Source organism: Rhinopithecus roxellana, chromosome 8 (assembly GCF_007565055.1).
Source record: "Rhinopithecus roxellana isolate Shanxi Qingling chromosome 8, ASM756505v1, whole genome shotgun sequence".
NCBI classification, from domain to species: domain Eukaryota; kingdom Metazoa; phylum Chordata; class Mammalia; order Primates; family Cercopithecidae; genus Rhinopithecus; species Rhinopithecus roxellana.
In genome coordinates this window covers 123,997,191-124,010,417 of record NC_044556.1, presented here as the reverse complement: position 1 = coordinate 124,010,417, position 13,227 = coordinate 123,997,191, and the positions used below count along the sequence as shown (strand labels likewise).

General features: G+C 39.9%; 1 protein-coding gene across 3 annotated transcripts in view; it reads left to right on the top strand.

Moving 5' to 3' along the window:
• Positions 1-13,227, top strand: part of RC3H1 (ring finger and CCCH-type domains 1) — a 93,180-nt gene that overhangs the window by 21,050 nt on the left and 58,903 nt on the right. For all 3 annotated transcript variants that reach the window (XM_010367375.2, XM_030935721.1, XM_010367374.2), the window contains exon 2: positions 9,533-9,916. In XM_010367375.2, the coding sequence (XP_010365677.1) occupies positions 9,686-9,916 (231 nt within the window). In that variant the 5' untranslated portion in view covers positions 9,533-9,685. The remainder of the gene's footprint in view (positions 1-9,532; positions 9,917-13,227) is intronic.

Here is a 13,227-nt window from a genome sequence, read left to right as displayed (position 1 = left end):
AATACTCATCTTAGTAATCAGTTTTATTACATCCTTAGTGTTTGTACTAACACTAAATTGGTGATTATATATTTATTTACTTGACAGTATAGTATATGTAATATTTAACAGAGTGTTAATGCAAAAACTGAAAAAATTAAAACATTTTGCTTTTTTGCTTAATAGGTAAATTTTCCTTGCTACTACCTTTAAAGTTGATGCTTTTGGCTGGGTGTGGTGGCTCACGCCTATATAATCCCTGCACTTTGAGAGGCTGCGGCTGATCATTTGAAGGTGGAGTTTGAGACCTGGCCAAGGTGGCGAAACCCCATCTCTACTAAAAATACAAAAATTAGCCGGGCATGGTGGTGCACACCTGTAATCCCAGCTACTCTGCACAAGAATGGCTTGAACCTAGGAGGTGGAGGTTGCAGTGAGCCAAGATCGTACCACTGCACTCCAGTCTGGGCAACAGAATGAGAATCTGTCTCGAAAACACAACAACAGAAAAAGATGATGCCTTTGAGTCTGGTCACATCATTCTGCCACCTCTTTGGTAACTACTGGGGGCTAATGCCCTCTTTAGTGTAGCACATTTATATGCAATGCATAACTTGAACCTGGAGATTCAAACTACATACATAAAGTTAAAGACTGTCTTATTTTCTCAGGCACTCTGTTGCAAACTCAGGTCAGGCGCTTCTCCATGAATGATTTTGTCCTTTCTTACTACTTCTTCTCCTAAATCTGGCAGTAGGTTGCAGATAGAAATTTTTCTTTTTGCCTCTGAACGCTGAAAAAGTAAGCAACCTGAACTAACCCCTTGAACTTTCCTCAGCCTTTCTTTATCAACTTCTATTTTTCTTTCTTTCCTTTTTTTTTTTTTTGAGATGGAGTCTTGCTCTGTCGCCCAGGCTGGAGTGCAGTGGCCAGATCTCAGCTCACTGCAACCTCCATCTCCCAGGTTTACACCATTCTCCTGCCTCAGCCTCCCGAGTAGCTGGGACTACAGGTGCCTGCTACCTTGCCCGGCTAGTTTTTTGTATTTTTTAGTAGAGACGGGGTTTCACTGGGTTAGCCAGGATGGTCTTGATCTGACCTCGTGATCCACCCATCTCGGCCTCCCAAAGTGCTGGGATTACAGGCTTGAGCCACCGCACCCAGCCCAACTTCTATTTTTCAAGCTATTTTTCCCTCTAACTCAGAAGCCCTTCTCTTTATGCCTGTCCCAAGTATTGACCATTTGTACTAACATAGTCATATTAAATTATTTATATCCAGGATGTTGTATATATAGGGTTACAATTCAGTCCATACATTTTGGGAAGAGGTATTTTTACAATCAAAACTGGGTCTTTCTTCACAATATATTATTGCTGGAAAAACCTTGAGCCTCCACACATTTTAGAGACTATTTCCACTGTAAATTAGTTGATGCTCTGCTGAGGATTAAAAAATTAAGTGTTATAATAGGCCTTCATTAGTTTTCTTCTTTGTGTTTTTGTCTCCTGCTTCCAGCTTCATTTTTCAAGACAGTGAAACATTTTCTCTTCTCTGATGTGGCCCTACATGCTGGTTGCTATGGAAATGTTCCAGAGCAATGAAAAATTAAGGTCAAGAATAATGAGTTAAAATCTCATCTCATGGGACATGGTGGGAAGAGAGCCAAGATTTTCTTCTTACAGTGTGGTTTTGTTTGATAAAACATTTTTCACAGGCCAGCTTATACTTCAAATATGTAAGACCTGGTGTTAATCCCAGCTCAACAGTTTATTGATTTGGGGCCGTTACTTAATGCTGCCAAATCTCGAGTTATCATCTGTAAAATGGGCATAGTAATGCCTCAGAGGAGTGCCTGGCTCAGAGTAGATACTTGAATTTTAATTTCCATTTTTCTCTCTCTGAATCAGGAACATATAAAATGAACCTATAATAGAGGAGATGGTAATAAATGTGTGATACATTTAAATGAAATCTTCACAGCAATGTAATTTAGCTATTTAATAGGGCTATTGCTGTGCTCATAGAACAGATTTGAATAGTTTCTATGTTTCTACATTATTAACATTTTTGAAAACTAAGACTATTAAAAAGCCCTTAATGACTATTTTAACAGCTTTATTGAAGTGTAATTTACATACCATAAAATTCACTTATTTTAAATACACAAATGATTTTTAGTAAATTTACAGAGTTGTGCAACCATTACTACAATCCAGTTTTAAGGCATTTCTGTCACTCCCAAGGGCTCCCTTGCCATAATTACTATAAACTTTTATTCATGAGGTGGCACAAATTAAAGAGTTTAAAAGTACCAGCTTGGGAGTTTGGCTGGCCTGAGTTTGAGTCTTAATCCTGCCATTTTCTAGCTTTGTGACTTGGGTACTTTGGTTTCCTTATCTTTAAAGTGGGAATAATAACTACATTACAGTGTTACTGTGAACATTAATTAGATACTGTATATAGCGCACTGAAAGTTTAGTGTCCTAGTTTTTGCTTCACAAATGTTGGTTATTGGTGGTAGTTCACATTGTGGACATTTAAATAAGAGAAATATCTGAAAACGCCTAGCACAGTGACTGACACATGATTGATTTTTAGAAAACAAAGCTGTTTTACATCTTTCCAGATGCATCGTGTCATCAAAATTTTGTCTGTAGTAGCTCATTGGCAATGTTTTAATCATACTTAAACATCAGTGCTCACAATATGTAGTTATTTGTTATTTTGCAGAGGCATGCATTTGAATTTAATAGCTAAGGGAGCTGTAAGACTTGGAGTTTGGTATCTACAAAGTAGTCACTTAGCTGGTGGACCCAGGCAGTAGTCTTGTTGTTTATAATTCGTATCTTTCTTTCTCTCTTCTTTTTTTTTTTTTGAGACCAAGTTTTGCTCTTATTGCCCAGGCTGGAGTGCAATGGCATGATCTTGGCTCACCGCAACCTCTGGCTCCCAGGTTCAAGCGATTCTCCTCCCTCGGCCTCCCGAGTAGCGGGGATTACAGGCATGCGCCACCATGCCCTGCTAATTTTTTTATTTTTAGTAGAGACAGGATTTCTCCATATTGGTCAGGCTGGTCTCAAACTCCCCACCTCAGGTGATCTGCCAGCCTCAGCCTTCCAAAGTGCTGGGTTTACAGGCGTGAGCCACAGCACCCAGCATTTTTTTTTTTTTTTTTTTTTTAGAGATGGGGTTTCACTCTGTTGCCCAGGCTGGAGTGCAGTGGTGCAGTCATAGCTTACTGAAACCTTGAACTCCTGGGATCAAGCATACCTCCCACCTCAGCCTCCTGAGTAGCTGGGACTACAAGTACTTGCCACCACACTCTGCTCATTTTTTATTTTGCTTATAGAGACAAGGTCTTGCCTTGTTGGCCAGGTTGATCTCAAACTCCTGGTCTCAAGTGATCCTCCCACCTCAGCCACCCAAAAGTGCTGTGATTGCAGGCGTGAACCATAGCACCCAGCCAAAATAATTTTTTTATTTTGATGATAAGATCTTTATTTCTTTCTTAAGAAAAAAAAACTGAGTAAAGTCAAATGGTAATATTATTGATAAAAGTTTAGAGATTTAAGAAAGTGATGGCTCTTAACCAGAATTTAGACATTGGGATAAATTAATAGTGAAATGTCAAATGTGATATTCTGTACTGTAGCTTCTTCAGTCAATGCCATGAACAAGGCATATAACCAAATAAAGCAGTCTTTTCAGTGTTTTCTATGAGCACTCTTTAGTGGTGTAAAAATGTGTATATATAATTGGGGAAATTATATGGTATTTTTGAACTTGGATCTTAGGTCAGACCCTTGAACTGATTGCTATTTAATTATCATGTATATTCTGTATTATCAATTATTAACAGTAAAATCTCTGATTGTCATTTTTGTAGGAGAGGAGTCCTTATTTAAACTGATGGAAAAACTAATCATTGCTTTCATACTTGAGCAGCAGTGTCACTCTTTTGGATCTTTTTGGAAATAAAGAGGGTTCATCATTTGTCTTCTGTTTCAGTTAGGAAGGTTCCAATAGAAATACTCCTAATGAATTAGATTTGACCTGGCCCCCAACAGTTTATCTGCAGGCTTTGAATGCATGTGTTTTGATTAGTAGAATTATTTACAGCTGTTTTTATTTTGTGGCCTTTTTTAGTTTGCTGACATACCTTGTCCTGAGGAAGTTCAAAAAATCTGGATGTTAGTATATTAATAATTTTATTTCATATGTTTACTTTTGACTGAAAGAATACTTATTTACTAAATCATGTCTTTTGTGGCTTAGATACATGTTGTGGTTGAAGAGTATATAAACTGTCTTTAAGAAGCTTGGAGAATGTTTGGAAGAATGAGTTTAGAGAAAGATACTTAAAGAATGAGGAAATGGAAATTCTTCTTAGATCTACTGTCTACAATTAACTGACACTTTGAGTCTCTAAAAAATCTTTGCCTTGTGATTTTTTAAGTCCTGAAATAGGGTCATCTAAGAGTGACTTTTTGTTATTAATCATCAAATTTCCCAAAGTCAAGCTTTAAGAATATTATTTTCCCCTTGGTCTCTCAAACCTGTGTTTATGGTCAAAATAATGCTTTTATTTTTAATGAAGAACTGATTGCTGATATTTCTGTTTTTATTATATCAAGTTGTTTATAGTTGTGTCAAAGAACTATTTTACTAGAAAATTTAAGAGATTAACAACTACATACCTTACTTTACAAAGTTAATACAGGTAGAAGTGATAAACAAAATTAATAAAGGAATGCTAATTCTTTGAAGGGATAAGTTACAAACTGTTTTAAGGTTCTTAAATTTCGAAAAGAACTAATAAGTTTTCATGATTTGGCTATCTAAATGTGTAAAAGAAGATTAATAAGGACAAATGTTTTGAATTGTTTTAGAGTAATTATCTTAAGAAGCTTAAATTGTACTTTAAGTGTACTCTAGCTTTGTGTTACTCTTTCAATTTATTTGTACTTATATAAGTAATTCATGATTACATACATTTTGTAAGTTGCCCAACTGTGTAACTACCATTAAGATTTTTGTTTTGTTTTGTTTTAGGCAGGATCTCGCTCCGTTGCCCAGACTGGAGTGCAGTGGAGCAAATTTGACTCGCTACAGCTCTGACCTCCTGGGCTCAGGCAATCCTCTTTCCTCAGCCTCCATATAGCTGGGACTAAAGGTCCCCATGTCCAGCTAAATTTTTTATTTTTCTGTAGAGACAGGGCCTCACTTTATTGCCCAGGCTGGTCTGGGCTCAAGAGATCCACCTGTCTCCACCTCCCAGAGTGCTGGGATTAGAGGCATGAACCACCATGCCTGGCAGTGCTGTTAAGTTTTGTTACCCAAAAAAATCCAGAGTTCCTTTGCCTATCAAGTAACAAATGACTCCACAAGAACACAGATTTTGATCAATAGACGTTTTATTACTTGTCACAAGTAAGGAGAGCACTGGGCATATTCTCCAAAGCAGTGGCTCTCTCAGGGAAAGTGAGAGGATTTTATGGGGCGATGGAGAGGGAAGAGAGGGTATGTCACTGCGTATAGAGGAGGGGTCCCAGTGAGTCTTTATGCCTGGACGTAGGTCACATGCTATGGTAGTGAAGCTATAGCTTCTCCCAGGATGGAGACTTTAGCATGGTAATGAGGAAAGTTCACCCAGGTTTATCTGTGAGTTGCCAGGGTCTGTGAGGAACTGATTCCAGCCATCTAGGTGATGCATTCTACACAGGGTTTAGGCAAAAATAGGCTGCAAGGCAGGAGGCTATAAAACAGGCTGATTGTTCAAGTTGATTAATTCCTATAGTCCATGAAGACCTTGCTGTCTGCTTACAGCTTGTTGAGTGTCTTTTCAGACCTTTTTCTTACATCCATTTACATACATTAATACATAGACTAATATGTAAGGGTTCTTTTCCCTCAGTACAAATGATGTAATATGTATTGGTCTGCAAGGCTTGTTTTTTGTTTTATTTTTGTTTTTTTACTTAATGTATTTTGAGTCTCTTTCCATACATTTTCATAGCACTGGTATGTCTCTGTTTATCTAGAGTGCAGTGGCGTGATTTCGGCTCACTGCAGCCTCCCCCTCCCAGGTTCAAGTAGTCCAATTGCCTCAGCCTCCCGAGTAGCTGGGATTACAGGTGCGCATCACCACGCCAGGCTAATTTTTGTATTTTTAGTAGAGATAGGGTTTCACCATGTTGACCAGGCTGGTCTCAAACTTCTGACTTCAGGTGATCCGCCCGCCTCGACCTCCCAAAGTGCTGGGATTACAGGCGTGAGCCGCCACACCCAGCCCAATTTTTTCAATTACATCGATTTCTAGTCTTTTAAATCTTATTATAAATACCTTGTAAAGTTTATTATCTCTCTGTAATATGGACAATCACTGTAATCAATCTGTTTTCCATATTAGAGTTTTTACATATCAGGTTTTCTTAAAGTAAGCATCATGCTGGTGTATCAGCATATGAGTGCTTTAGGGCCCAAGAGTGAGAATAGGCATATAGTTGTTAGTCTTCCTGGTTGAGCGTTGAAGGAGATCATAGTGGACTGTGTGTGACTGGTGAGAATAATATCACAGGAGAACTTTCAAAACAATAAAGTGAGTTACCTCCTGCCCCTTCAATGGCTTTACACTACTCTTCACATAGTAGCCAAATACCATCATATAAGTTAGAAGATCCTGTGTTCTTTAGTCCTTGATGATTCTTTTTTTTTTTGAGACTGAGTCTCGCTCTGTCACCCAGGCTGGAGTGCAGTGACGCTGTCTCGGCTCACTTCAAGCTCTGCCTTCCAGGTTCACGCCATTCTCCTGCCTCAGCCTCCCGAGTAGCTGGGACTACAGGTGCCTGCCACTATGTCTGGCTAATTTTTTTGTATTTTTAGTAGAGATGGGGTTTCACCGTGTTAGCCAGGATGGTCTCGATTTCCTGACTTCATGATTTGCACACCTTGGCCTCCCAAAGTGCTGGGATTACAGGTGTGAGCCACCGTGCCCAGTTGGTCCTTGCTAATTCTTTAGTCTCATCTCATACCTCTTGCTGTCTGTTCTGTGTTTTGTTTGGTTTTGGTTTCACTGTTGTTTTTCTTTTTTTTTTAGCTCCCCATTTGTACTATATTATTATTATTTTTTTTTTTTTGAAAAGGAGTTTCGCTCTTGTTTACCAGGCTGGAGTGCAGTGGTGCCCTCTTGGCTCACCACAACCTTCGTCTGCCGAGTTCAAGTGATTCTCCTGCTTCAGCCTCCCAAGTAGGTGAGATTACAGGCATTGTGCCACTATGCCTGGCCAATTTTGTATTTTTAGTAGAGACGGGATTTCTCCATGTTGGTCAGTCTGGTCTCAAACTCCTAACCTCAGGTGATCAGCCTGCCTCCGCCTCCCAAAGTGCTGGAGATTACAGGTGTGGGCCACTGTGCCCAGCCTCATCTGTACTATATTCTTTCTAGTCTCAGAATCTATGGTTATGCTGTTTCTTTACCTAGAATCTATGTCACACATATTAAACACTATTCTTCCCTTAACTTTCATTCAGCAGTCATCTTCAAAATCTTTCCATAAATATCACTTAACTGTACATCAGCTCTACCCTAATTTGGTCAGGTTGGCTCTGTTATATATGCTTGTATCTCCCTATACTTTACCTACATATCACTTACCATAACTTGCAATCATATATTTAGTTGTGTGATTGCTGGTAATATGTTTAGTGAAAGAAACAATGCAAGCTCCATATGGACTTAGAATGACTTATAATTTTTTATCCCTAGTACTGAACACATAGTAAAGACCAGTAAAACATTTTTTTGTCATCTAACTAAATTTAATTTTTCCTGGGAATGGAATAAGATTTCTTTTTGTTCTTTTTTCTTTTTTCTTTTTTGAGATGGGGTCTTGCTCTGTCACCCAGGCTGGAGTGCAGTCACGTGTTCGTGGCTCAAGGCAGCCTCAAACTTCTGGGCTCAAGTGATCCTCCTACCTTAGCCCTTAGCTTCCTGGGTCGCTGGGACCACAGGTGCATGCCACCATGCCTGGCTAATTTTTGTAGAGATAGCGTCTCCCTGTGTTACCTAGGCTGGTCTCAAACTCCTGGGCTCAAGCAATCCTCCCTTCTCAGTCTCTCAAAGTGCTGGAATTATAGGCATGAGCCATCACACCCAGCCTGAAAAATTTGTATGAGTCTGTTGAGATTGTGGTATAAATACAGAGGAAACATATGTTTATGTAAATTGTTTCTACTTTTAAAATATTCTTATGTTGTCAAAAGTTTTTTTTGTTTGTTTTGAGATGGAGTCTCACTGTGTCACCCAGGTAGGAGTGCAGTGGTGGATCTCGGCTCACTGCAACCTCTACCTCCTGGGTTCAAGCAATTCTCCTCACTCAGCTTCCCGAATAGCTGGGATTACAGCCACGCACCACCACGCCTGGCTAATTTTTTATATTTTTGGTAGAGATGGGGTTTCACCATGTTGGCCAGTCTGGTCTCAAACTCCTGACCTCAAGTGACCCACCCGCCTCAGCCTCCCAAAGTGCTGGGATTACAAACCTGAGACACTGCACCTGGCCATCAAAAGTTATTTATGTCTTGGTCGTTAATTCTTCCCTCCCTCTACCCCCTTCCCCAACAAAGCTTTTTTTTTTTTTTTTTTTTTTTTCTTCTGAGACTGAGTTTTGCTCTTGTTCCCCAGACTGGAGTGCAATGGCGGATCTCGGCTCACTGCAACCTCTGCCTCCTGGGTTCAAGTGATTCTCCCGCCTCAGCCTCCTGAGTAGCTGGGATTACAGGCGCCTGCCACCACGCCTGGCTAATTTTTGTATTTTTAGTGGACATGGGGTTTTACCAGGTTGGCCAGGCTTGTCTCGAACTCCTGACCTCAAGGAATCTGCCCACCTTGGCCTCCCAAATTGCTGGGATTACAGGTGTGAGCCACTGTACCCAGCCAAGATTAATTTTTAGATATATTTATTTTTTTTAATTAGAGATTTAGCCGGGCATGGTGGCTCACACCTGTAATCCCAGCACTTTGGGATGCCAAGTGGAGGGGGAGGATCACCTGAGGTCAGGAGTTCAAGACCAGCCTGACCAACATGGAGAAACCCTGTCTCTACTAAAAATACAAAATTAGTCAGACGTGGTGGCGCGTGCCTGTAATCCCAGCTACTTGAGAGGCTGAGGCAGGACAATTGCTTGAACCCAGGAGATGGAGGTTGCACCATTGCACTCCAGCCTGGGCAACAAGAGTAAAATTCCATCTCAAAAAAAAAAAAAAATTCAGGGACTTAGATAAACTTAAGAGACTGGGGTCCTGGATGGAACTTTATTACTAACTTCAAATCTCCTCTCAGGCAGGGGACTACTTCCCATCTCTGAAATGAGGGAATGGAACTAGATGTTCTATCATGGCTGTAATTCTGTAAAAGTGTAAAAAGATGGATTACAGTAATACAAATGTGGTATAAAAAGTTGTGAAATAAGACTGGACTTGTGGTTCTTTTTCAACAGTTTAATTGAAAAGAAAGACACTCAATTTTTTTCCTTTTTCTTTGTTTTCCAGGTTATATTTCACACTATGTGCTGACTGTATCTACAGAAGATATTTAAAAAAAAAAAAAAAGATAAACTTTTTTTCAAAGATTTTGATTCCAGTGGAATCTTTGCTTTAGATTTGCGTGTGTGTTTGTGTTCGTGAATTGTAACTCCAGAAGCAATGCCTGTACAAGCTCCACAATGGACGGATTTCCTCTCCTGCCCAATTTGCACTCAGACTTTCGACGAAACAATTCGAAAGCCCATCAGTTTGGGTTGTGGCCATACTGTCTGCAAGATGTGCCTGAATAAACTCCACCGCAAGGCTTGCCCATTTGACCAGACCACTATCAATACAGACATTGAGCTCCTCCCTGTGAACTCAGCATTGCTGCAGCTCGTGGGTGCTCAGGTAAGATGGGTGACTTAATACTTTTAAATTTCTCTCTTTCTCTCTCTCTCTGTCTCTCTCTCTCTCTGTGTGTGTGTGTGTGTGTGTGTGTGTGTGTGTGTGTGTGTGTGTGTTGTGCGTGTTTTTCTCCTGAGAGAAACCTGTTGAATTAAAATTGGGTAACATTGCCTTCTATTTAAATAGGTATAATTCTGTTTGGTACTGTAAATCCTTTATTTCAGCATGTTAGATTTATTGTGGTAGTCCAGTGCTTTTTAGTCATAGTACAGTAGCATCCATTTAATCTTGTCAGATATTCAATAAACCTAGTTATGCAGATCACTAGAGAAACCTAAGGCCGGGTGTGATGGCTCATGTCTGTAATCCCAGCACTTTGGGAGGCCAAGGCGGATGGATCATTTGAGGTCAGGAGTTCGAGACCAGCCTGGCCAACATGGTGAAACCCTGTCCCTACCGCAAATACAAAAAAATGAGCTGGGTGCGATGATATGTGCCTGTAATCCCAGCTACTTGGGAGGCCAAGGTATGAGAATCACTTTAACCCAGGAGGCAGAGGTTGCAGTGAGCCAAGATTCGCACCACTGCACTCCAGCCTGGGTGACAGAGTGAGACCTTGTCTCAAAAAAAGAAAAGAAACCTAAGAGGTAAGTCATAAGGACCTTTTTTTAACATTGAGAAAACTATTGTTCATAAAACCACTGCACTTTACTCAGTAGTGAAGGTGCAGCTGCTTCTGGCAGTTTTACTCAGTAGATACTAACTGAAATGAAAGACGAGAAAGGTGAAAAAAACTATAGCACAACGTTTGGGAACCATTAGAACACACTTAATGCTTTATAGACTGAAAAATGGTTAAGGTAGTAAATTTTGTGTTATGTATATATTATCACAATAAAAGAATTTCCTAAATTTTCCTTTCATCTAAAAGGAAAAAGAAAAAATAAATTAGACTTTAAAATATATCATCACCAGTTTGTCCTAGGAATGTAAGGTTGATTTAACATCTGCAAACCAATTAATGTAATTCACTGTATCAGTGAAAGTTGCAAAATTGCACACATATGATCATCTCAATAGACACAGAAAAAGCATTTGGCAAAATCCAATACCTTTTCATAATAAAAGCACTGAAACAACTAGGAAAAAACTTCTTCAACCCAAAGGACATGGATGAAAAACCCACAGCTAACATGCTGAATGGCGAAAGACTAGAAGCTTTTACTTTAAGATCAGGAACGAGTTGAGGATCTCTACTCTTAACTATTTCTGTTGAACATCATACAGGACCTTCTAGCCAGGGCAATTAGGCAAGTAAATTAAACCAATGACATTCAGAGAAGAGGTAAAAAATAGAAACAATCTCATTCACAGATGGCATGGTCTTATATATAGAAAATGTTAAGGAATCTACAAAGGAAAAGCTATTAGAAACAAAAAACTAGGCAAAGTTGCAGGATATAGAATGAGTATATAAATATCAGTTGTCTGAAAAAGCAAAAGTGTTTCTAAGGTGTAAAAATGTGTTTACAATGTTTCATAATTTCTTTCTTTCTTTTTTTCTTTACTCTGTCATCCAGGCTGGAGTACAGTGGCATATCTTGGCTCACTGCAATCTCTGCCTCTCAGGTTCAAGTGATTCTCGTGCTTTAACCTTCCAAGTAGCTGGGATTACAGGTGTGTACCACCATACCCAGCTAATTTTTGTATTTTTAGTAGAGACAGGGTTTCGCCACATTGACTATGCTGGTCTCAAACTCCTGGCCTCAAGTGATACACCAGTCTCGACCTCCCAGAGTACTGGGAATACAGGCATCAGCCACCATATCCAGCTAGTGTTGCATACTTTCTTTTTTTTTTTTTTTTTTTTTTTGAGGTGGAGTCTCGCTGTGTCCCCCAGGCTGGAGTGCAGTGGTGCGATCTCTGGCTCACTGCAAGCTCCGCCTTTTGGGTTCACGCCATTCTCCTGCCTCAGCCTCCTGAGTAGCTGGGACTACAGGCGCCCGCCACCGCACCCGGCTAATTTTTTGTATTTTTAGTAGAGACGGGGTTTCACTGTGGTCTCGATCTCCTGACCTCGTGATCCGCCCGCCTCGGCCTCCCAAAGTGCTAGGATTACAAGCGTGAGCCACCGCGCCCAGCTGTGTTGCATACTTTCATCCATAATATGTTAATAATAGTTTTCTTACACACGTAAGAAAGGCTTTCTGGCACATAGTAGGCCCTTAATGAAGATTTGTTAAATTAATAATATATATGTTGTATTTCTGTACACTAGCAATGGACAATCTGAAAATAGAAATCAATTTCATCTACAAGAGCATTAAAAAAATATTAATATATTTAACAAAAGAAATGTAAAATTAGGCCAGGTGCAGTGGCTCATGTCTGTAATCTCAATAGTTTGGGAGGCCGAGGCTAGCAGATCTCTTGAGGCCAGGAGTTCCAAGACCAGCCTGGCCAACAAGGTGAAACCCTATCTCTACCCAAAAAAATAGAAAAATTAGCCAGGCGTGAGAAGGTAATCCTGTAATCCCAGCTACTTAGGTGGCTGAGGCATGAGACTCGCTTAAACCCAGTAGGCGGAGGTTGCAGTGAGCTAAAATCACACTACTGCCCTCCAACCTGGGTAACAGAGTGACTTTGTCAAAAAAAAAAAAAAAAAAAAAAGAAATGTAAAACTATATTTTGAAGACTACAGATCATTGTTTAAAAGAAACTTAAAACTTGAATAAACGTTTACTCATATTAACTCAAAATGGATCAAAGGCTAAATATAAGAACTAAAACTACTAAACTCTTAGAAGAAAATATAGACGTAAGTCTTCATGACCATGGAGTAGGCAGTGGTTTTTTTTAAGATATGACACCAAAAAGCACAAGGAACAAAAGAAAAAGATTAGTTGAACTTCATCAAAATTAAAAACTGTGTTTCAAAGATATGAACAATTGGCCGGGCACAGTGGCTCACGTCTGTAATCCCAGCACTGTGGGAGGTCAAGATGGATGGATCGTTTGAGACCAGCCTAGGCAACATGGCAAAACCCCATCTCTACAGAAAATACAAAAAAAAAAAAAAATTGCTGGGTGTGGTGGCACATACCTGTAGTCCCACCTGTCTGTGAGGCTGAGGTGGGAGCATCACCTGAGCCTGATCACCCCATCGAGGCTGCAGTGAGCCTCCATCGCAGCACTACGCTCTAGCTTGGGCGACATAGTGAGACCCTATCTCAAAAACAACAGCGACAACAAAAAACAAAGATACCAACAAGAAAGCAAAACGAACAACCCACAGAATGTGAGAAAACACTTGT